At 29.6% G+C, this 24,843-nt stretch overlaps 1 protein-coding gene across 1 annotated transcript; it reads right to left on the bottom strand.

Moving 5' to 3' along the window:
- Window positions 1-20,725: 20,725 nt before the first annotated feature.
- On the bottom strand, window positions 20,726-23,701 carry LOC147804066 (uncharacterized). The gene has a single exon (XM_087151403.1). The coding sequence runs from the start codon at window positions 23,699-23,701 to the stop codon at window positions 20,726-20,728; it is 2,976 nt and encodes a 991-aa protein (XP_087007529.1).
- Window positions 23,702-24,843: the final 1,142 nt, after the last annotated feature.

Genomic DNA, 24,843 nt, shown 5'->3' on the forward strand with positions numbered 1-24,843 from the left:
TACTTATTATTTAAATACACTTAGATTTACTTAATTGTAAGCTCCCTCTAACTTCCCTAATTTAAAGACTTCCAACCAAAATTATAAGTTTTAATTCCTTTTGATGATTGAATAATAAATGTTTTATTTTTAAAGCCTTTCCCAAAGAGATTATGTTTTTCAAATTTTTGCATTAAAAATAATAATTTTTCATTAGCGACTTTTCAACTTATAACCTTTAAAACTTCACTATTCAACTTAATGAAACTCAAAAGTAACTATAAAAAATAGTAATTTTAAATGGTAACTATTCAAAGAATAAAAGAGAGTGCAACTCTTTAAACTAATATCTTTGAACAGTAACTATTTAAGAGAGTGGTTGCTAATTTTATCTTAATTCAAAATATATACAGCTGACGTTTTCCAAATTAACAGACAAGAAAAGGATGTTATTTTTATAAATGTGTTTAAGTTCTTTAACATTAGTAAATTTAAAACTGTTTTTGACTTCAAAAGAATATTAAGATATTCAATGCAATTTTTTATGAAAAAGTATTCACTTTTAATAATTTTTACTAACGCACTTTAAAAAAGAATTCAGTTTATAGCTTTAGAAGTTTTTACAGAAATTTTTACTATGCTCGCTTAATAGAAGTAATGAAGATCAAAATATTAAAATGTATTTAAATATAGTTATTAATAAAATATAGCTTATTGAAAAGAATATTTTTTAATCTATGGTAAATGTAAGCATAAATATTTTTTCAAAAAAATAAAAAGGAAAAAAAAACTATAAATTCATTTTGTTTGATATTAGAAAGAAAATAAATGCAAATAGTTGAATAAAAACTGTATTATAAACGTCTACGCCTGTAATTATTTTGCCAACAAGCAAGAAATGAATTTTAAATTAACTATTAAAAAAGAAGAAGTTGTAAAGTTTATTTTTTTTCAAATTCAAAATCTTTTCACTGTTTATGATTTTGTTTCATTTTTGAATACTTTTTGTAGATTCCATAGATTTTCTTAAGACGACGAAGAAGGGAACAGAAAGAGGGATACAATTACTTATATCTTAAATAAGTAATTATATACTTAGAATTAAAAAATATAAGTATACAAAAACATTAGAAAATGATAGCCCTTTAAAAAACATAAAATACCTAGGAATATTCAAATCAGCATTACATTTTATTCAATTTATTTTATATTTGTTTAAATTTTGGGACATAAAAAGTGTTATTTTAATTTAAAAATTTAACAAGTTGTAAGAAATTATTTATATTTTTACGGAATGAAGCAATGAAAAGCAAATAACTGAATGCATCATGCAAATATATTTATTAGTTTCACGATATCAATTTTTATTAAAATTAATGGCAGGAAATATTTGAAGAAATAATGCTTTTTCTTCAATTTAAGCTACAATAAGCGCCATTTTAAATTTTGCTTAAAATAATCGGAAATACTAAAAATTCGCCTAATTTTCAAAATTTAAAAAAAAGAAGCTAACATTTTACTTAAACTTCTGATTTTATGCATACACATTCTTAAGTGAGAATAATTATTTCTATTTTCAACAATTTTAAAGTTTGTTTTTTCGATCTTCCATGTTTGCAATATTTATGAAAGTACACAAAGTAATTTTTTTTTTCAATTTAGTTAAATTATAAATTCTATACAATTTATTTGAAAACTCTTTTAAACATAACTAATTTTTCTGCTGTATCATAAAATTAAATAATTCTCTAAGTTACCTTAATTTGAGGTATACTGAATTTTAATATCCAGTGCAATGCCTTTATTTAAGAAAAATGTTACAAATAGATTAAATTTGATTTTTCATTCAACAATAAATTTCTGAACAAAAAAAAGCTATAACAGAAAACGACTGTAATGTTTGAAAACTGGTCACCATTTGGCTTGATATAATTCCATTCTAGTTCAGAACAGGGGAAATCTACAGCGCCCTCTAGCTATTATCACTTTTTTGGGGGAAAAACTTTATTCTTCTTCTTAGTCAATTGAATTGTATTAAATCTTTGTCATTATATTGAGCCAATTGAAACTTTTAAAATTATATTTTTGATAAATGTTACTGTTTTCAAAGTCTCTGGAATTATAATTTCTGTGTTTAAAATTCTAAAGCTTCTTTATAAGATTTCTTCATCTCTTCATATTATTATAGTAAGCTTCTGATTACATGAATAGCGCGAGTGTAGATATTTTAAACGTATTACATAATTGTTATTTATTTTATTTAAAAATTATTTCCAAGAACATACATATTTTTATTTCTTTTATTGTAATTTTTATTCAAAGCGTTATCAAACCATTTTGAAAACTTTATCCTAAAATCTGAGATATAAGCAATAATAAATCTATTTCTTTTTTTTTCAAAATAAGTTTCTTTTCTATATAATTTTATGCTCTGAAGAACTGTTTATTAAAGGCAGACACATTAATGTAATTTATTAATTTTTAAATATTTATAATTGCACTAAAAATAGATAGAAAAAACTTCAAAGATATGGCGAAATTTACCTTGATTCTGATCTTGATTTTGGGAACACCAAGAAGTTTGGTAATTTTTATTGAGCGCTTTGGTGATGGTTTTAGAAAAATTATCAATAAAATATGGTAATGTAATACGTAATAAAATTTTGTAAATGTTGTAAAATTTGGTAATTGTATTATGATACCTGAGAGTTTTAGAGCATTGCATAAAAATAATCCTTTTTTCAGTAAAATATACTTTTCAGTTCTGTATTTTGTACTAAATGTATGGTAATAATTATTATAATTTTGAAATATAGAATATTCGTTAAACTGTTACCAAATGAATAGTAAAATGACCAAAAGAATTGTTTAAATACCGTACATTTTACTTTTTATTACAATAATTATGTTATTTTTGCCAGATATTATATTACCATGCATTACACTAATTTTACCAGATTTTTTTATCCAAGTGGGTTATTAGAAAAAATACCATTTATAAAAATTTATATTAATTAATGCAGAACGTATCAAAAGGTTTTTTCTTTTCTTTTTTTTTTTGTCGTTGAGTCAACTTATCGAGTAATCTGTTTTTGCGTTGTATGTATTAGAAAACCACAAAAATTACTCAAATATAAGTAAGGGGATATTTCCCTCATGTCAGTCAATTAATTCGGAACTTTTTTATGAACATTTCGAGCATTGTGAATTGCAATGTTCAAACAGCATATTGTGGAGTACACGCCGGGTGTGTTTCGCTGAGGATTTTTCATTAAATGTACGTTTTTTAAGAGTATTTATTTAAAAAATTAAGTTTTCTAAAAAAAGTAATTGACACAAAAGTTAAATATCTAAAAAGAATTGCAATGTTCAAACAAGATATTGTAGAGTTCATGCCGGATGTGTTTTGTTGTTGAGTATTCAGTAAATGTAGGTTTTTCAAAGTATTTATTTAAAAAATTAAGTTGTCTAAATAAAAGTAATTGACATAAAAAGTAAATATATAAACAGAGTCTAAAATTCATCACAAAAATTCAACTATCAATCAATGCAAAAGCGAAAATTAATAAACTACATAAATGTTAATAAATAAATATTGAGAAATGGTATTTGAAAATGAGATATAATTTATAGCAAATAAAACTCGTCTCGAAAAATATATTTGATATATCTGACAATAAATTAAGTATGTTAAATGTGATACTTAATATTGGAATTTAAATAGAAAACTGAGCTATACCCAAAAGCAATATTCAGAATTAAATTTGTATGTCAAAACTATATATCTCAAATTTTCCGAAATCATTAGTCAAAGCATCGCCGCTTTTACATTCAATACTGAAAGATGTGAAACATGAGGTTTGTTTTATTCTGATTAAAAGATGCAACGCAAACGCATGTGTTTAAGTTGTATAAATCGTAGTTCCTATTTGCAGAATAGAACTCAAATTTATATTTCATTTGCAATTATTTTCAAACACTGAGTGGGTGCGTTTGGTAATAATATTTCAAATCCTTGCTATAAACAATGACATAATAGTTTCAGAAAATGAAGTAGTAACGAGTCTCACGTTTGCATTTTACAGAATAAATAGCGCGAATAAGATATTTTAGAAACTAAAAATAATGGAGCTAAGTATATGTTACTAAGGGAACATTGAGTGTTTCTAATAAAGTTTTAAATACGCGAACAATATTTTTGTTATTAGCCACCTTCACAGCATTTTTTTTTATATTTTGCTTACTTTTTAAAAGTACCTTCTGTTCTGCAATTTTTTGCTACCGACAGCATTGTATTACTACTGCCCTTTTTAAAATAAACACTACATGAAAAAAAGTGTTATAATTTTATTGGAAATATGACATTTTTGATTCATAGAAGCTGAATATTTTTTGCTTAAATATTTAAAGCTTTTTACCATTCTTTTGGCGATAAATTTGAGAAAAACATGGTAATATTTACTCCTTTGATAATTACAGTACAAATTATTAAATTATATTCGATATGATTGTTGTAAAGCAGACGTGAATGTTTATATTGCTAATTATTTATATTTTGTTTTTTTCTGAGACAATTATTACAAACAGGAACTTTATAATCCTTGAAAAGAACTGGGCACAAATCGCGCGAGTTCAAGATTTCTCGAAGCAGATTTGAAGAAGTTTTAAATTTTTATTTTGGCGATTCCAGACAAAAAAATTATATTTTATATTTAAAATTGTAGTTCATGATTTGAACATGGATTAAACGCGCATTCACTGGCGTTGATCACTTATTAGTGACATGCCAAAGTCTTTGATTTTCATACACAGTTAAGGTAAATTCGTATTTTTTTATGCACAGTTAGTGGATTTTCGCAAGTAGCAAGGTAATTTTCATGAACATTGTAAACAAGTAGAAATGACTTTAACTTGGAGTGAAAAATAACGTACTGAACTTGGCAACTACGAGAAATAAAATGATTTGTAGAACAAATTGAAAGTCGCGCGGGTAGCACCTGTAACTGATAAAACGACTATTGGGGAAGGAAAAATGCAGAAATTTCTTCTTACTATTCAGAAAAGGCAAATAAGGATAGAAAAACTAGCTACTAATAAGAAATACTGAACATGTGTCTAGTTTCTTCGGAATTAGAATTTATAGAATGCGGGGTCATAAGATGACCCCCGAGCGTCTTCCCAAGTTAATAAAACCAAATTATACGGTATTTAAATCATTCATTTGGTAATTTTTCTGTTCAAATAGTAACGGTTTAGTGTAAATTCTGGTTTTCAAAATTATAGTTCTTATTGCCACATATTTATTAAGTAATACAAGACTGAAAAGAAAAAATTATGGAATAAATGGTTTTTATACCATGATCTAATATGGCTTTTATGCCATACATCATGATAAAATAACTAAATTTTAACCTCATTGAACAAATTTCATCACTTAATATAAAACACTATTTTATTGGTATTTTTACCAAAATCATATTCAAAGCATTTCAGTAAAACTCACCGAGCCATTTTTTGTCCCCATAAAACCAAAGCAGTTAATTTTATCGTATTCTGGTTGTTTTAACCATACTTTATTACTCAGTTTATATATATTTTCATAGCAATTTTGATATAAAAAAAACCAAAATAAAATGCATTTATAAAAGTAGAAACTCACATCTTAAAATATTATTGAAACAGATCTCGTAGTTTTCAATAATTTTGTAGCAGCTTCTATGCGTCTGAAACTCGAACAATAGAACTGAAAGCATCATAACGCTCATTAAAGGCTTTGTCCCCATAAAACCAGAACTGTCATTTTTATCACATTCTGGTTGCTTTAATCATACTTTATTACTCAGTGTATATATATTTTCAAAGCAATTCTGATTAAAAAAAACTTAACTAAAAATGTATTTATAAAAGTAGAAACTTGCATCTTAAAATATAATTGAAACAGATTGCGTAGTTTTCAATAATTAAGCAGCAGCTTCCATGCATCAGAAACTCGAACAATAGAATTGAAAGCATCATAACCTACGCTTATCAAAGGCTTTGTCCCCATGAAACCAGAACAGTTAATTTTATCGTATTCTGGTTGCTTTAACAATACTTTATTTCTCAGTTTATATATATTTTCATAACAATTTTGATAAATAAAACCAAACTAAAAATGTATTTATTAAAGTAGAAACTCACATCATAAAATATTATTGAAATAGATCGCGTAGCTTCAAAAATTAAGTAGCAGCTTCTATGCATCAGAAACTCGAACAATAGAATTGAAAGCATCATAACCTACACTCATCAGAGGCTTTGTCCCCATAATACCAGAGCAGTTAATTTTATCGTATTCTGGTTGTTTTAACCATACTTTATTACTTAATGTATATATATTTTCAAAGCAATTTTGATTTTAAAAAACTTAACTTAAAATGTATTTATAAAAGTAGAAACTCACATCATAAAATATAATTGAAACAGATTGCGTAGTTTTCAATAATTAAGTAGCAGCTTCTATGCATCTGAAACTCGAACAATAGAATTGAAAGCATCATAACCTACGCTCATCAAAGGCTTTTCTCTCAGACATGAAGCTTATACTTGCCTTATACTGTCTACAGCCATATAATTCACCGAATATTAATTACAAAATGGATCGATTGTTAGACACTAGTTACTTCCCCTAATCCGAGAGCCCATGCTTGCTCACATGTATTGTATATCATTCAACAAATAAGCAGGAGTGGCGTGCGTATCTCATTATGACAGTTGGTAAGCCAATGTGTGAAGTTAGATTTCGAAGCATCTTGTTTCAATGATTATTAGATTGGATGAAGTGATGAGGTTGAAATTTAACAGGGACAGCGTAAGCAATAAAGCTAGAGATTATTTGACTTAGAATATACAGATTCAGACATTTTTATTAATGTAATATATAATAGCAACATTATTTTTTATACCGCATATTGCTGTCATGGATCAAAACGTAGGGGAAAGTCGGGTAGCCTCGCCCACTTAAGGAGTATTGCTTATATTTTAGTATAATATTGAGTAATAATCAATATTTTTGTATGTTTCTATTGTTTTATCATCTAATTAAATAATGCAAAAAGAATAAACCAAAAAAAGAATAGCTTAACTTAAAAAAATAGAAATTTAAAAAATTTGACTACTGTATTCAACTTGTTTTTAAAACTATTGTTTACCATGTTACCAGCTGCATAAATACTTGAAACTTCGAAAATAATTTTTTTTAATATAACAATTAATGTCCGATGGCCCATTGACTTGAAAAAATATTCTATACACATGAAATTGACAGTGGGCGGGGGTATCCGACACTCCCCTATATCAAATAATTCTTCAAATCAAAGTGTTCCGGAGTAAGTATTACATAAATTCAAAATCCAGTTCAGTTCAGCCTTACAATTTAAGTTCCTTACATAAGATTAAAAACCTTGCATAATTTTAGAATTCTTGCATAACTTTAAAAATTCTCGCATTACTTTTGAATTCTTACATAAATATACTTACATAAATTTGGACCATATAACAGATATAATAAATTATTAGAACTTTTGTAAATAGTATTGGTAATTAATAACAATTCAATAATGTTGTCAAAATTTGATGAATAAGTTGGAGGGTAATTGAGTCAGTAGAAAAATTTAAATTATCATTACTAGTTTAAAGTTGGATGATGCTACAAGATGATTCAAATATTTCGTATAACCTATAGAAATTATGCGAAAAATTTTGTAATTTCGACAGAAAAAAATTCGTTTAATTCAATTTAATTCCAAATTTTCTGTTGACACATCAGTATTAATTAATATTTTTAATAATGTTTAAATCATTCCCAACCACTACTAATGAATAAGTTTTTAAAACATCATTGTTATGAACAACTTTATAGATAAATAGCATGAATGGCATCTATAGAAGACCATGCAGAAAGAAATTCGATTGCAATAATAATAAAACTATGAAATTAAGTGAACTGCGTATGATATATACATTTTGTGATTTAAAATGCACTCTTTGATTTACTAAGCCCATTAAATATTCCGTATCACTCTTCGAATTCAGAATTAATCTTTATTTAATTGTAGCTCTATTTTCTCTGTTCCTAAAACAGTTCTCTGAAAATCGTAGCATCGTTCAACTTCAGTAAATTTTTCATAAAAAACAATAATAAAAATTCTTATCAACACATTCCACGTTTCGTTTTATTTATGATTCAAAAGAGGCTTTTAATCTCTAAAAATAGCAACTTATTGACGATAAAAAAAAATGGAAAAAAGTACTTATTACAAATTTATCCGAGTTACAAAAATATGTCCAATTTAAAATAACTGAAAACAGTTTCAACTGCTTGAAAATTCTACTAAAACTACTAAAAAGCATTTAGTGTCCCGTGGTACTTTGATAAATGGATTCTAAAGTACTTGATGAGCATTACATCTGCCTGTAAAGTAATTACGAGTTTTTTTCGGTGGCAACAGCTTGCGCGTACAACTTCCTTTGCCCCATATCTAGGGTAATAATTTAATTAACTAGAAAATAAAATGAAAGCGTAAAATATTTCTTTTCTTTCGGAATGAGAGATGAAATTAGCAGAAATTTTTCTTGGCAACTGTTTTATTAATAATTGTAAGTAATGTATATCGCGTATAGCTAGTGGGTTTCGTTACGTGAGAAATTATGGCGTAATTTCAACATTAATATAAATGTTTATGTTGATTATGTATTGTGTATTTTCAAATATTTGTAAGTATGGTTTCATAATTTTTAAATAAATTTTGTAAGTTCAACTTAATATTATTAGTTGTAAACATTTTTCTTGAATTTTTGTTTCTATTCAGAAATAAATTTTATTTAGCTACTTTTGATGTAACTTTGTAATGAGTTTTTTGAAATTTTCCTAGAGCCTTTAAATTATGAGCCATTCTTTAGACACAGTAAAAGCCACAAAATTGTTTTCTTCTTTCAAATATCAATTTTAAATTGATTCTAACGAGTTTAAAAATTTTTATTGTTTTCCTTTGCAGCCTACCAAAATTGTGATTGCCATTTGAAAATTATTGATTAATCCGGCATTATGGTAGGGAAGTATTTTATTTACGTCACACTAGAGCTGCACAAAGGGCTACAGGCGTTTGTCTGGCAAATATCCATGAGGGTGATCCGAAGACCAGCCGTCGCAATTTTGATCCTCTGCTGAAGGGATGGCTCCTCTGATTTGGTAACCCGACGACCTGCGCGCAAAGTCAAGCACTTTTCGGTAGTACAGTTTAACGAGGAACGATACCGCATACGATCAAAGTGGTCACCCACCCGCTTACTGACAGCAGCCAGCGATGCTTGACTTCGGTGTTCTACTGGGAACCGAGTCTTTACGATTAGTCCACTGTGGTACCCTGCGTTACGGAATTCGAATTCCATTAAAATAATTTTGTTGCATACGATATCTAAAAGACCAAAAAATATAATGATATGGTTTTGCAAGTAAGTTATAAAATTAGTTTTATTTATTTATTTTTTAATTTAGATGAATTGGCTTGTATGCATATCCTTTACATGATTTTTGACACCAATCTGGTTTAATTTTACTTGCGTTCTATCTAATATCAGAATTTTTTTCGGAATATAATTTATGTGTTGCTGCGTTTTCAAAAAGTACTTAAAATTGCATAACTTAGTTTTCCTTATAAAAATGAATAAAATTGATTATATCTTGCAATTGAAGTTAATATTTTTCTATATTTTCAGGAATATGGAGTGTATAAATTCTCTTATATGCAATTAAATTCCATGTGATAGATTTATCAAAGGTGGAACATCGGTTCAAGTTAGAAGCTCTCTTAGAAGCATTGGTTTACGTGTGGACCATAATGTTGGCACTTTGAAGCATGATAAACAGTTTAAACATTTAAATCATTTACAACTTTAGCATAGTGTTAAATCGAGTTATATTTTATTTTAAGTGGAATTATTAAATTTTACTTCTTGTAACATGATTCGTTTCAGCTTAACAACTTATTAAGGGTACATGAAATCTTCTCTACATTGCTGTTCAACATAAAACAGTATTTTTAGCAATATTGAACTGGAGATAGGACTTAACTAGACTTGATAATAAGACTTATTTAGAGATAACAAAAGATAATTTCAATATTTTGAAAATTACCTCCAACACAATTGTGTCTGCTGATTTATGTTACGCTGTACTTTTTTTTCGCAAAGTGAAAATATGAAGTATGAAAATAAAAACAAGTTTCTGCAAATCCTACATTCAGCAGTTTAAAAATGAAAATGTTTACGCATTTTTATCAAGCTCAGAAGTTTGCTACTCCATTTACGCTCGCATTGTTGCGCTCAGTAAAGGCACTTTTATTCAGGGCAGATATTAGAACATAAAATTAAAGATCTCTCAGCTCGTTTTGTTAGATTTCATTATCAAAATCTTACATTCCAACCTGAAGACATGTAATTAAACTTTAAATTACTAGGCTTTGCAGAAATCCATTTGTTGCTGTCAGGTTTCCCTCATTAGGCCATCTGGAACATTACAAACCGATTCAGCTAGGCTCCACGAGCCTTTGCAGTCAAATGGACTTTTCAGATTTGAAAGCCTGAATGTCATTCCTCTACGTTGTGTTGTCCACTGCTAATTACTAATTATTATGCAGGAAGAGAATCCTGTCCTAGAGTGCCTCCTAAGATAGTCTAGGTCTAATTAAGACTTACTGAGTCAGGTAAAGTTAATGAGAGTTGCTTTTAGCCAAGAAGCTTTTAGATGTATATTGTGATGGAAAGTTGCTTCTGACGAGTAAGTTTTAGAATGTGGAAGGAACCTCAAATGAATTTAAATTACAATGCAAAAGGATTGTCCGAAAATGATTTGTGTTTACATTTAACGAACGGCTTTAATTTGTCTCTGGAGTAAAGTTGGAGCAGCTAATTAATTATGAGATCATCTAACGTGTTGATGAGTTATTCTTAGTTTGCTTAATGGTAGACCGAAGCAAGCAATTGCTGTAAGTTAAGACATATATTTTAATGATTTTGCTAAGTAATGATCCAAGTTATGAAACAGCTCTCCAAGTGCTTAATGCTAATCGATGTGAGTTTGTATAGTCGACGAACTTGGATTTTTGTGGAAAAAAAGATTGTTTGAAAAGGATTTATGTCTAGATATAATAAAACGACTTCAACTTGCGTCCGGAGGCATTTTGTTTAAGCTAATTAGTTATGAAATCAACTGGTATCTTTTGTTTTCTAGCATCTCTATCTTTAACGCCAATTAAGTTAAACTTATATTTTTAACAAAAAAAGTTTTTTTTTTAATAGCTATTCTAAATTTCACGAGATTTTTTTTTAATTTTCTGCGCATGGTAAAACATGATATAGACAACTTCAGAGAAATCATGCACAACTTGAAACCTCAGATAAACCAAGTAGTCAGTTTACTTTTTTGGTGATCAAGAAGCTCACGTTCAAAAAAAAATCTGCTATCAGATTTTTTTTTAAAGTTTTAATATTAGATTTTTTTCTGTAATTCTGCTCTTCTTAATTACGCACTTAATATTATTATCATTTATATCTTATTTATTTTATATACTTCTTCACCTTTCTCCTTAAATTGAGAACATATACCTCGCAACATTGGTGACTTTGCTTAATTTGAACAATTTGTAAAACCTGTTTGTTAAATTTGGCGCTTCGTAAAGCATTAAAAACTTGTCTGGTGTTTGGCGGCTTTATGCGCTTTAAATTTTAGACAAAGAAAACTGTTATAGATTCAGTTATATTTTCATTAATGACAGTAGAAAAAAACAGAATAATTAAAAAACTAATTATATTATAGTATCCTCTGTAGAGTTTCCTAGAACACCACACGGAAGAAAAAATTCTGATAAAATTAATGTTCTGTACGGTAAAAATATTTCTGATAAAAAAACATACTTTTGGCAATAACATCACAATATGCGTCATTTGAACAATTCATAAGATAACTGTCTCCATTCTTATGGCAACCGTTTACAGGGAATTCTGGTTTTCAAAATTATAGTTCGTCTTCTTAATACCATACATTTAGTAAAACATACGAAAATATAAATTATATTTAACTGAATAAAGGGTTTTGCGTTATTTGAACAATTCATAAGGTAACTGTCTCCATTCTTATGGCAACCGTTTACAGGGAATTCTGGTTTTCAAAATTATAGTTCGTCTTCTTAATACCACACATTTAGTAAAACATACGAAAATGAAAATTATATTTAACAGAATAAAGGGTTTTTATGCCATACTCTGAAGTTTCATGATGAAATTACCAAATTTTTCCATGTTTACCAAATTTTAACACATATTAAAGAACAATATTTAGTTAATTTTACCAAAATTATTACCAAAAGTGCTCTGGTAAAGATTACGGTGCTTTTTCTCTTAAAGCCAGAAACATGGTAAATTTTAACATATTATAGGAGCTATGATCATACTCTTCTTTTCAATGCGAAATTATTTTTGAACTCTCAAAAAAGTAATTAAATTTATTTCTATATATTGTTTTATAACTTATTAAACGTTTTAAAAAATCTTTGAGGATGAAATATATTTACATAAAATCTTGCAAAGGTTATACTTAATTAATAAATATTTTTGCACGAATTAGTAATAATTAACATAAATGAGATAAAGAAATTCTTTCAATGCAATATGTCCTAAATGCTATTATTACCGCTATTTTTTGGAATAATTTCTACCATAAAACATAACACATTTCATGTCACATAATGAAAAATGTAGACAAACAAAGAACTAAGAAACTGGAATTTTATAAGTTAGATTAGATGTTTGAGATTCCATTTTTAAATTTAATATACGGCATTGTTTTTGTTAAGCTAATATAACTTTTCCGGAATTATTAGTATTCTTTCTGTAACAAGGTAAATTTGAATTATAAATTATAAAACAGTATGTTCCAGTGAATGTTTTCCATTTATAACTATAGTACTTCTGAAAATATTAAAGAAGAAACATAAATAAAACATAGTACAACTGCGTGATTCAACCAATGGTCCTGGAGCAATATTATTTTATTTCTTTTGGTCACCCAAGCAATAAAACAGATAAACAGTTTTAATACTTAGCTGTTATAGATAAAAATAACGTTTGCTTTAATAAAATTGTATTTGAGAAAATGTTCTCTTTTAGGGTAGTAAAAGTACAGAAAAAGCACGGTTTTTATTAGTTTTAACAGAATTTATTCAACTTAAAATGTTCTTGTTTCTTTAAGATCTTGAAATAAGTACTTCTTTACCAAGTGCGTAACTGCAAAACGTCAGAAAATATTTATTCCTATTGAAAATATGCATTTAAAATGTAGTTAAAAATAGTATCTTCTTATTATCTATATTTATTTTTTATAGATTCTTTTGTAGACTACAATATTTTTTATATTATTATACAATATTATTAATATTTCTTATGGATTTTTTTATAATTTTTATAATTAGAAGCATGCATTAAAAAGAATAAAAGATTAAATACATTATTCATTATAAAATTAAAAATATTTTACACTAAATTAGCTATCCAATTTATAAAAAATAACTTAATTTGATAAGTTTTAAATTTGAAGTATAAAATAAATTTTTTTAGAAATTTTAAACATTTTGTTTTGGATGAATATTTCATCGAACTAAATATATTTATTAGATTCTCAACATAAATCTGTATACTTAAACTAAGAGTAAGAGCAGGAGTAAGTGCATAATTTATTTTTGTTTCAATACTGTTTGACTGTAGGATACATTCCAACGCTGTTTGCTTGAACAGCAACCTTTGCATCAATGTAAATACAAATATTGGATGCCTTAGGAATCTGCTTAGAGCTTGTTTGAAATTTGACTTCGCTTTACGAAAACACGCTTTAAAACATAATGTATTTATTCTAGTACACGGCAGATTTTGTTCTTCAAATTTATATTTTATTATATGAATACTGCGAATTCTTAAAAAAATACATTAATGTTTTTGATTCATGTGATTTACATCTTAACAGTAAAATATAATGGTAGTTTTATTCATATAAAAAGGACACTGGGTAGAACATAAACAGCAAAATGATGGTTTGATTCCAAAGGATTCCAAATTCCGAACAAGAAATCGAAATTTGTGTAACATAAATTACAAAAACATTGAGACACTATATTCTTCTTTACATTTATTTATTTACACTATAACTTAATAACAAAAAAATAATAGAATGCAAAGCTACGGAATGAGCAACTCATAAAAATAATGCTTGAAGGCACTTTTCAAAATACAAAGCTATTTGTATTACCCTTTTTTGGTATATAGGAGAAATTATTATGAATATTTTTTGTAGAGAACAAAATAGTCAGTAGTAAAATTAAATAGTATTGAAATTAAATAATAGTAAATTAGTAGCAGTAAAATTAAATGATAGTAAATCAGTAGTGGTTAAATTAGGTAGTGGTAAATTTCGATCAAGAAATGGAGAAATAAATGTCTCATAAAATTGATGGTAACATAAATTGCAAAAACATTGAGACACAATAATTTCTTTACCTACAATCTAACTTGATAATGCAAAACTACGGAATGAGCACCCCGAAAAATAACGTCTGACGGCTCACACCAAAATGCTTAGCTATCTGTATTTCCGATTTTTGGTGCGTATAAGAAATAATTATAAATATTTTTGTAGAGGGACTTGCCGTATTAATGTGAGAAAGAACTCACAAGTAGACACCAACAAGCGTCACAGAAAGTGTTATTAATTTTGAAACCAAGATGAACATATTTGCCTCCTTCATGCTATTGTGAGTGGTAAGGGGCAAAAGGTCATAAGAAGTCAGTGAATATCCTGATTATTTCCATGCTCTTCAAAATGTAAAGAATAGTAAACAAAAATTTAACAAAAACGTGTTAAAATAAATAACTCTGGATCAAATAACAGTCTAATTTGAAAACCCCGACCTCGAAATTGTGACAGCATATACTCATTTTTAAGACAATTGTATGCAGTGGAAAAAATGCAGGAGAGAAATGCTAATTGCCTGCAGGCAGGATCCGTACCGATGACCTCCAAGTTCCTTACAGAATGTTTTAACCAAAATAGTTGCATGCTGGTTTTCAATTTCAATAAACAAAGGGTTACTGTTTTGAAAATACAGCCCCGATAGCTTAGTCAGGAGATCGTTAATTTTAATTTCACTTTTGCTTATATTGCTACGTCTAAAAAATTTAAGCGAATGAAATATATGTCAAGATGCGTCATGGCGGCTGCCACTATATAAAGCATCCAAACTCTCCCTGGACTAGGGCCTTCATTTATAGTGGTTAAATCATTCTACTAAGATCGAGAATTTCACTTTCGACTATTATTTGTTTCGGAACTATTTATTTTTATACATTTTCCTTCCTTTATATACACAAATCCTTTTTTACTCGGTAGAGCCAAACCAAAAAACTCTTATTCCAGTTTTACTTTCAAAAGTGAGTTACTGTTCGAAATTCGGAGCATTTACAAATCCAATGTTAATATCGGGTTAAATATCGGGTACCCTGTGCCCTCTACCAACTTGTGAATGTTCTAAATACCTTCTGAAAATCTAAAAGGCAGCAACTCTTTAAAAAAATGGACATAAAGATTTTAGCCTTTCTTTGACATTTCATCTATCTGAAATATTTCGTAGTGAGACAATAACCCTGATCTTTTACGTCTGGTAAAGTGAAAAATGCACCTATCATGCTTTCCTCAAATGTTTAAAAAAAACTTGTTTTTTTTCAGGTAAAACATTGTAAAAGAATGTTTGAATTTAATGATAGAATTTAACGATAGATGAGAAATTTAATGATAGATGAGAATTTTAATGATAGATGAGAAATTTAATGATATATGAGAAATTTAATGATGAATTAGAATGTATATCTTATTTTGAGTTCTTCAGTTTTTCTTTTTTATTTAATTTCATTATATTTCTCGGGAGCAAAAAGCAATTCTGGTAGAAATGGTCTGCTAGAAAATATTTGACTGTAGGCTTTATTTTTACCCATTCTTCAGACTAGTTCACACTAGTAACTAGCACAATCAGTAAAAAACCCAAGTGTTGAATATGAAAAAATACGCATAAATGTAAATAAATTTAAAGTAAGGAGACATAGTGTGTTTTGTGCTGAAAGGGACTAGATACTGTTTTGAATCGGCAGAAATTCAGCATTGAAATTGATTTAGAGTTGTTAAAGCCTTTTAAAATTAAAATTTGAATAAAAATGTATCCAAATTATCGATGAATCATATCGTTTACTATTATTTATTAATAATTTAAATCAAATCAAAAGCGTAATTATTTAAAATCGAAATTCATTATTAAAAATCAAAAACGAAATTATTTAAAATTTAATAAATTCAAAAATATTAAAAATATACAATTTAAAATATATTTGGAGTAACTTAATATTCCAAAATTCTAAAATAGAAATATGAAAATAAAAAATTAAATTATTAAAAAATTGTATTTTTATATTTATGCTTTAAAGAAATATACATACAGTATTCAAGAAACAGGCAGCAAGTGCAATATAATATACAAAGAACCTCATATAGTATAATATCCAATAAATGTTTATTGTTATGGAATTATGAATTAGGTATCTCTATGGTATTAAATGAATATAAATTTTCTTCTGTAGGGTAGTTTACGAGGTGAAGGCCTGCAGAAACTGCAGGGCAGTTAAAAACATGATATGGTGTGAGTTCCATATTAAGACAGCTGCCACAGTTTTGATATTATCTAGTCCCATCTGCAGAGATTTTCATGTTTTTATGATGTTTTGTTCTTAGTCTGATGAGGGTGGTGGCTGTCTTCCTGTCGATGTCAAGATTAGTTATTTGATCGTGGGCCTTTCTTTTTAAGGAGGTGAATGGTTTTGACTTTGCAAAAGTATTTGAATCTGCCAGCGTAGTTGGGATTGTATTTTCATCATATAGTCTTATCAAGATTAGTCCTAAATTTTGTTTTACGTCAGACAATTAAATTCGCAGGTCTAAAGCGACATCTAGCTTAGTTCTTAATTTTATTTCAGTGCATGTATACACTGAAAGTGAATGAATTAGCTGAAATATGGTTTCCGTTAAAATAAAAGCGAAAAAGAACGGAAATAAAAGCAGAGATGTTTATCAGAGAAACAAACTTATTCATTGTTGAATTATTTTTTTTCGATGCGAAAAACTAATACAATTTTTCAGAAATGCATATCCTTTTTATAATACATTCACAATATTGTTATTCGAAAAAAAAGCGTACCGAATCTCTTTTCTTCACAAATATTTTAATTAAATATAATTTGATGAAAATAACTGAAATATTAAATACATATGGATAACTTAGTCGATGCAAATTTAATTACAGCTTTCGAAAATCATAACTGATTAAAAATAAGTGCCAGCTCTCAGAACCCTTATAACCCCTCCACGGAACCCTAAGATGCATCAGAAGATACCCTAAGATACCACCATGTTAGTACAGCTGAACTAGAACATGAAATTTAGTATTTGTCAAAAAGTAGCATTAATTTTTTTTGTTAAATTTCAAAACATAAATATATGCTTTAATTAAAGAAAACTTTCCCTAAATCACTTATAAAATAATATAAAGCACCCTATAACTCATTTTCTAAATAACCATTAAAAATATACAGCTTTAGTTTATAAATAGCAAAACGCTTCTTCTTTATAATCATTTTAACTAGATTTTAGTAAAATACAACTTTTCTCTCTGCTACGGGCAAGAACCTTGTTTTAACCCCGCTTCTTATCAGCATTTTATACTGCAACAAAAACGCTTTTCGCCATCTAAATTGCATTTTTCTCCTAATTTATTCTCCATTCAGATGGATAAAGTACACCCTGTTTTCAATTTAGAAGAATAAACAACGCCTTATCTTTACAAGAATTGAAAGATTTATACAGGAACAGAAGGGGAGAAGATTAAATTTAGAAAATGAGCCAGTCTATTGTCATCACGTAAGGAACTCCATTTTCGCTTTTACGGAAGCCTTGTGCTATTACATTGAACCAAAAGCCCAATATATATAAAGCTAAGTAAGATTATATCTTTATTGAATAGAGTTTCTACGGTATTTCGCTATCAGGAAAAAGGTGTCATTTAAACGGTTTTACGACCTTTTACATTCATTGCTTTTCGTTAAATTGGTGTGCTGCCTTTTTGGTAAAGGGTGAAGGGTTTTGAACGCTTCGTTTGTATGAGGATAGAATTTATTTAAAATTTTAATGATTTACAATGAAAATATTCGAAGTTTCACTCGGATATCGGGCTGATTTTTTTAAACAAATAGTTGAAGAAAATACATTCATTGCTTTTCGTTAAATTGGTGTGTTGCTTTATTCGTAGAGGTTGAAGGATTTTGGTTTTGAACGTTTCGTTCGCAAAAAGTTATTTATTTGAAATTTTAATGATTTTAAAAAAAGTATCAGAATTTTCACTTGGATATCGAGGTGATTTTCTTTCACAATTTATTTACAATTGCGTATAGAAAATTTATTTTGTTTATTTCGATGTAAACATTAAGTTTTTGTCTAAAAAATCAATTTTTACCTTGAAAACTCGTCATTTCATTTGATAATCTAAGAACATTATTGGCTCTAAAATATTACATAAATCGAAAATTTTGTTCTAAATTGAAAACTGTAATACTTTTTACAAGATTAAATTATAAAAGTAGGATTAAAATTTTTATTGTTTGGAGTAATGAGTTTAGAAGTTCCTCAATAATTCAGTATTTCAACACTATCCTTGGTACTTTTCTGTTATCCGAGGAAAAATAATTTCATTACTTACATTTCTTATCATTAGTAATATTTCGCAGGTTCTTTTTCAGATTTTTCAATGTGAAATGATTTCACCATAAACCTTTCTTGGCATAACCGATTTTATTTAGATGCGTACTTATGCCACGACACAAACATGAAGTATATAGAAAATAATAGTAATTAATCACATAATCGATGAAACTTCGCGCTCCATCATAGAACATTCCAGTCTTCTCACCCCCAGCTAGAGAACACTCAGCTTCTTTTCTTTTCTTAAGTTTTTTCGTATCTCGCAGCGCCATCTATTGTCGACGATTCTTACAAGTCCCCCCAAAGGAAGCACATTCGTCACCTTAGAGACAATGCTGCTGAGACAGAGAGAGAAAACCTGAAAAATACAATAAACAAAAAAAAACAGCAACACAGCTTCTATTCAGGTGATGAAATTCAAGTGAGAGCTCCAAAATATGCAGCTCCCAAAAATCATAAATATATATATAAGTATATAAAAAAACTATATTCCTTATGATAAATAAAAACATAAATATAAACAATTCAAAATATTACAAAAAAAATTATTTATTTATATATTTTTTCTTTTACACGTTATCAATGCAAAAAAAAACACTTTTTTTTTTAAACAGCCCTGACATTTAAGTTTTGTTCCGAGTTTAAGACAAATATATATACATGATTTCTTTAGGAATTAACTGTTAACCTTGATAATGCGTCGGCATTTCCATGTGAACTGCCCTTACGGTATGTTAAAGTCATATTATAGCGTTGTAATGCTAAGGCCCACCGAGAGAGTTTAGCCCCATGAAGGGTACTTCGGGTCAGGTAAGTAAGGGGATTATGGTCTGATACAATTTGTACCTTGGCACCGAAAATCCAAGTATCAAACTTTTTCAAGGCTTCGATGACACAAAACGCTTCCCTCTCAATGGTTGACCATCGTTGTTGGCAAGGATTTAGTTTTTTGCTAAAAAATGCGATGGGCATCTCTTTTCCTTGTTCATTATTTTGAGCTAAACATGCTCCAATTGCAAACGCAGACGCATCAGTATAGAGTTGAAAGGGTTTATCGATGTCTGGAGTATGTAGTGATGGCATTTTAATCAGCTCTTCTTTAAGTTTGTTGAAGGATGCTTCTGCTTTCGAGTCCCATGAAATATTATTCGGAACATTCTTTTTAGTAAGGTTCGTTAAAGGTAGAACTATTTCAGAAAAATTTTGGATATATTCTCTATAATAGCTCACCAACCCTAATAGACTTCTAACTTCCTTTTTGGTGATAGGCTTAGACAAATTTTGGATGACTTCTACTTTTTCAGGATCTGGAGAGTGAGTGCCAGAACCTATTATATGGCCTAAGAACTTCACGTGACTCTTTCCGAAATCACACTTTTCTAGATTTGCGGTTAGACCAACACTTCGCAGAGTTTGAACCACCTGGTCGATGTGGTAGAGATGTTCATCCCAAGATCTAGAAAATATCGCCACATCATCAATATATGAGCGACAGTAGCGTCTATGGCGAGCTAGTACTTTATCCATGGATTTCTGAAAGGTACTTCCAGCATTCTTTAAACCGAACGGAAGGACCTTCCATTGGTAATGGCCAGCATGAGTGACAAATGCTGTATATGGTTTGGCGCTTTCCTTCATCGGGATTTGCCAGTACCCTTTCGTTAAATCGATTACTGTTATAAAGTGGGCTTTACCTATTTCAAAAAGTAGGTCTTTTGCGATCTTCATTGGATATGCGTCAGGAACTGTAAAGCTATTCAGAAGTCTAAAGTCAATGCACAGTCTAACGCTACCATCCTTTTTTGCAACGCATACCACAGGATGTGCCCATTCACTGTCACTGGGCTCTATTAGATCCCATTCTAGTCATTCCTTAACTTGGCGATCAACTTCGTCTTGTAGCGAAATGGGGACACGATAGGGTTTTAATCTCTTCGGACTGCAGTCTGCTGTAACTTTTATGTCATGACCATCGACATGGGCTTGACCTGGTTTGCTACTAAAAACATCGGTGTATGATTTTAACACATTGAATAGTTCCTTTCGCTGGTAATATTTTAGGTCACCTTTCATATTTTGCAAGTGGGTCCATAAGTCTTCAGTAGATTTGTCCATAAGATCCGCTGGTGCATAGTGGATATCTCCAAAGTCTTCATCTTGGTCGAAAATGATACCAATATGATCCACTCGAACAATATAAGGCCTTAATTTATTTATGTGGAGTTCCCTTATACTCCCGTTTTCCATTTCGACTTTGGCAGAGTGAGGTCTGGTAAGTTCGATTACAGTAGCTGGTCCTTGCCAAGTACTGAGCAATTTGTGAGATGACGATGGGATTAGCACGAGGACTTTGTCCCCAACATTCAAAGTCTTATCCTTAGACCGTAAGTTGTATCTTGATGTGTATCCGTCTTGAGAGATTTTGGAGTTTTCAGCTGCAATGTCATGAGCTTTTCTTATTTTTCCGATAAGATCATGTAGGTAAGTTTCAATTGAGCGGGATGCAGTGACTGGAACGCTACGTTCGCCTGTCCAGATCTCTTTCAATAAGGATAAAGGTCCCGGTGGCAGTCTTCCATACACCATCTGGAAGGGAGACAAACCAGTGATGCTATGTGGCACTTCCCTGTAGGCAAACAGAAGATATGGAAGGTGTAGGTCCCAATTTCTTCCATGTTCCTGGATATTTTTATTCATCATTTCTTTTAAAGTCCTATTCCATCGTTCGACAGCACCCATACTCTCGGGGTGTCCGGGAGTGGAAAATCTGGGACATACGCCAAGTAAGTCTTCAAAAGATCGGGTGAGTTTGGCTGTGAAATTAGTTCCCTGATCGGAACAAATCATTTTCGGAAATCCGGTTTGAGAAAAAATCTTCATCAGGACGTTGCATGTGGTCTTTACACTTATTTCTCTAACAGGGATGGCTTCTGCCCATCTAGTGCATAAATCAATTGCACATATCACAAACCGATGACCTCTTCTGGATGGTGGTTCTAACGGTCCAATGCAATCAACACTCCATACTTCAAAGGGTGTTTCTGGTCTGACGATAGGTTGGATTGGAATTCTATCTTTATATGTGATTGTTCGCTTCAATTGGCATTCCTTGCAGCTTTCACAGAACTTCTTAACGTCTTGTTTGATAGTAGGCCAGAAGAATGAATATTTAATTCGTTGAGTTGTCTTTTTCTCACCGAGGTGACCAGCAAGAGGAATTTCATGAGCCATTCTCAGAACTTCTGTTCTTTTCTCTAAGGGTAACACAACTTGTTTGATGTTTTCGCCACAAATATTCTCCGAGTGAAGTAGAATTTCGTTTTGAACTGTATAAGCATTTTTGTTCCTTTTCGCCCATTCAAAGCATTTTTCTAGACTCTCATCTTGTTCTTGAAGAGTCTTAAAATCCAATTTAGTGTCATTTTCCATTCTTGCATTCTTAATGTCTTTTTGTGAAATTTGGGTAATGGCAGCACAATTTGAAGTATTTTCTTTCAATGGTGATGGTTCGTCGCTAGAGTCTTCCCCCTCTGAAGAGGTATTCCATTGAAGATTACTGTGACAAAGCTCAATATTTTCACACAGTATCTCATAAGCTGAAGAACTTAGCAGCAAATCGGTTACCAGCTTCTTTGAAACAGCACAGGTGATAGGTACACTACCATGAAGTTCGTCATTTATTTTCATTTGGAAGATTTTCAGTGGAGTGACTTCGCTTTCTCCGAAAGCAGAAGATATCTCTATTTTACTTTCTCCTTCACAAGGTATGTCGGCGACTAACTTCTCGCGGACTACCGATATCTGGGCTCCTGTGTCTACAATGCCATTTAGAACCACGTTTCCGCATTTAACTCTGACGAGTTTTAAATCATCTATGTTTCCAGATATATCCACGGATTTTGAGACAGGAATAGAAATCTTGGCAGTTAGCACTTCTGGTTTTTCTTTTTCTAAAGGGAGTGGTGACGATTGGATTAGATTGTTTTGGGCAGTTGTAGGAGTGTTTCTAGGTTGCCGATTTTTAAGGCAAAATCTGGATGTATGGCCTTCTCTTCCACAAGTATAACAAGATAGTTTGGAAAACGACCTCTGTAGTTCATCACTCTTACGGGGTGTATATGTGCTTGATGAGCCCTGTTTGTAGAATGATTTGTTTCTTGAATTTCTTTCTGAAGGTGGAGAACGTGGTCGCCACTTTTCATTAGTTTTGTCTTTTGAGGGAATTCCAGTAGTTTTCCTTGAATCATTACGTACACTGTCATATTCGTCAAGCTTATCCGCTAATTTGGTTGGAGAAACGAAATTCGCCCACTCATCAAGAAGGTGGTCTCTTACTTCATGAGGTACCTTTTTCTTAAGTTGATCAGTGATAATGAGATTTTTTAAACTGGCAAAGTCTTTGATTTCAAGTCCATCAATCCACTCTTCGAAATAATTCGTGATTTCATAACAAAAATCCCTCCACGATTTTTCAGCGCTTTTCTGGTGCATCACAAACTTTTTTCTAAAACTTTCAGGATTCAATTTAAATCTCTTTAATAAAATGGTCTTAATGTATTCGTAGTCTTCAAATTTTTCTTCAGATTCTCTACCAATTAGTTGAATGATTTCAGAAGGCAATAAAGTTAATAAACATGACACCCAGTCTTTAGAATCAATCCCTGTTCTTTTAGCCTGTCTTTCAAATAAAGATAAATAAATCACGATATCATCATCCCTTAACTTGAATTTAGGAATGAGCTTAATTAAGTCAACGTTATGTTGTCCGTTTCCATTGGGCGATGAAGTTTGAGTTAGTTGAGTACGGGATTCAATTTCAAGTTTTTTCAACTCAAATTCCATTTGTTCTCTTTTCTGCTGAGCTTCGATTTCGTCCTTCCTTCGCTGTTCCTCAATTTCTTCCTTCCTTCGCTGTTCCTCAATTTCTTCCTTCCTTCGCTGTTCCTCAATTTCTTCCTTCCTTCGCTGTTCCTCAATTTCTTCCTTCCTTTTCCTCTCTTCCACAATTGAGAAAAACATTTCTCTGGCAAACGCTTCATCATATGTGTCACTTTGTGTTATTTTGTTTTTTAGTGTTATATTTTTCATACTTGGCTCCACATCAATTTCTAATTCGGTGGCCAACGTTAACAAATCCTCCTTCTTACCCTTTCCCAAAAATGCCATGGCTTAAATTTAATAATTCTCAATCATAAAAAAAATTAACGGAAAAAATTGACTACTTCCTAATTAATATTCCAATAATTTCTTAAAAGAAAACACATAAATGAACATCGTTCACAAATCTATAGAAAATGTCTATTTTTTACAACCTCAAAACGAAATTAACAACCTCAAAATACTGAGAATACTTTGTAATATTCAGTTATCGATTTGTTATATAATAAACCTTATATAACAAACCTTAACACTTATGAACATTTTAAATCAATACTTTGTTTACACTAGATATAATATATACTTTCCTACAAGTTCACAAATTCAAAACATAATAATTATTTTAACCAAAATAATTATTCTTAGAACAAAAATCAAATTCTACGTGAGAATGAAAACTTTAACTGAATATTTTAAATCATTAAATGCGATAAGAAATTTATAAATAACTTTCGTATAAATTTCTCTTTAAAATGTACGAAAACAAAATATATCATATGTATAAAAAAAAATTCAACAATGATACAATTCAATATCAAAATAATCAAATAGAATAAAACAAACTCAGTTTTGTATTTTTTTCTTATTAAAAGACACTTGCCTCTTCTTTCAGAAATAAAAAAAAAAAACATTTTATACAAAAATAAAAGAACCAAAACAATCGTTTTAGAATGAGACTTCCAAGGTTGGTTGACGCCAAATTATATTCCGTTATTCGATACAACCTATGCTTTTTTTTGTTTGGTTTAATAAATCTTAGTTGATATAAATAATAGATCATTCAGCATTCTTTATTTTTCGAAATACGATTGCAACATTATATTTTA

The sequence above is a fragment of the Parasteatoda tepidariorum genome, chromosome 9 (assembly GCF_982258835.1).
Source record: "Parasteatoda tepidariorum strain Cologne lab strain chromosome 9, Ptep-v5.0, whole genome shotgun sequence".
In the NCBI taxonomy this organism is placed as follows: domain Eukaryota; kingdom Metazoa; phylum Arthropoda; class Arachnida; order Araneae; family Theridiidae; genus Parasteatoda; species Parasteatoda tepidariorum.

What these genes read in the sequence shown, in the direction of transcription:
- LOC147804066 (XM_087151403.1), bottom strand. Translation starts at nt 23,701, where the DNA reads ATGGAATTTGAGTTGAAAAAACTTGAAATTGAATCCCGTACTCAACTA.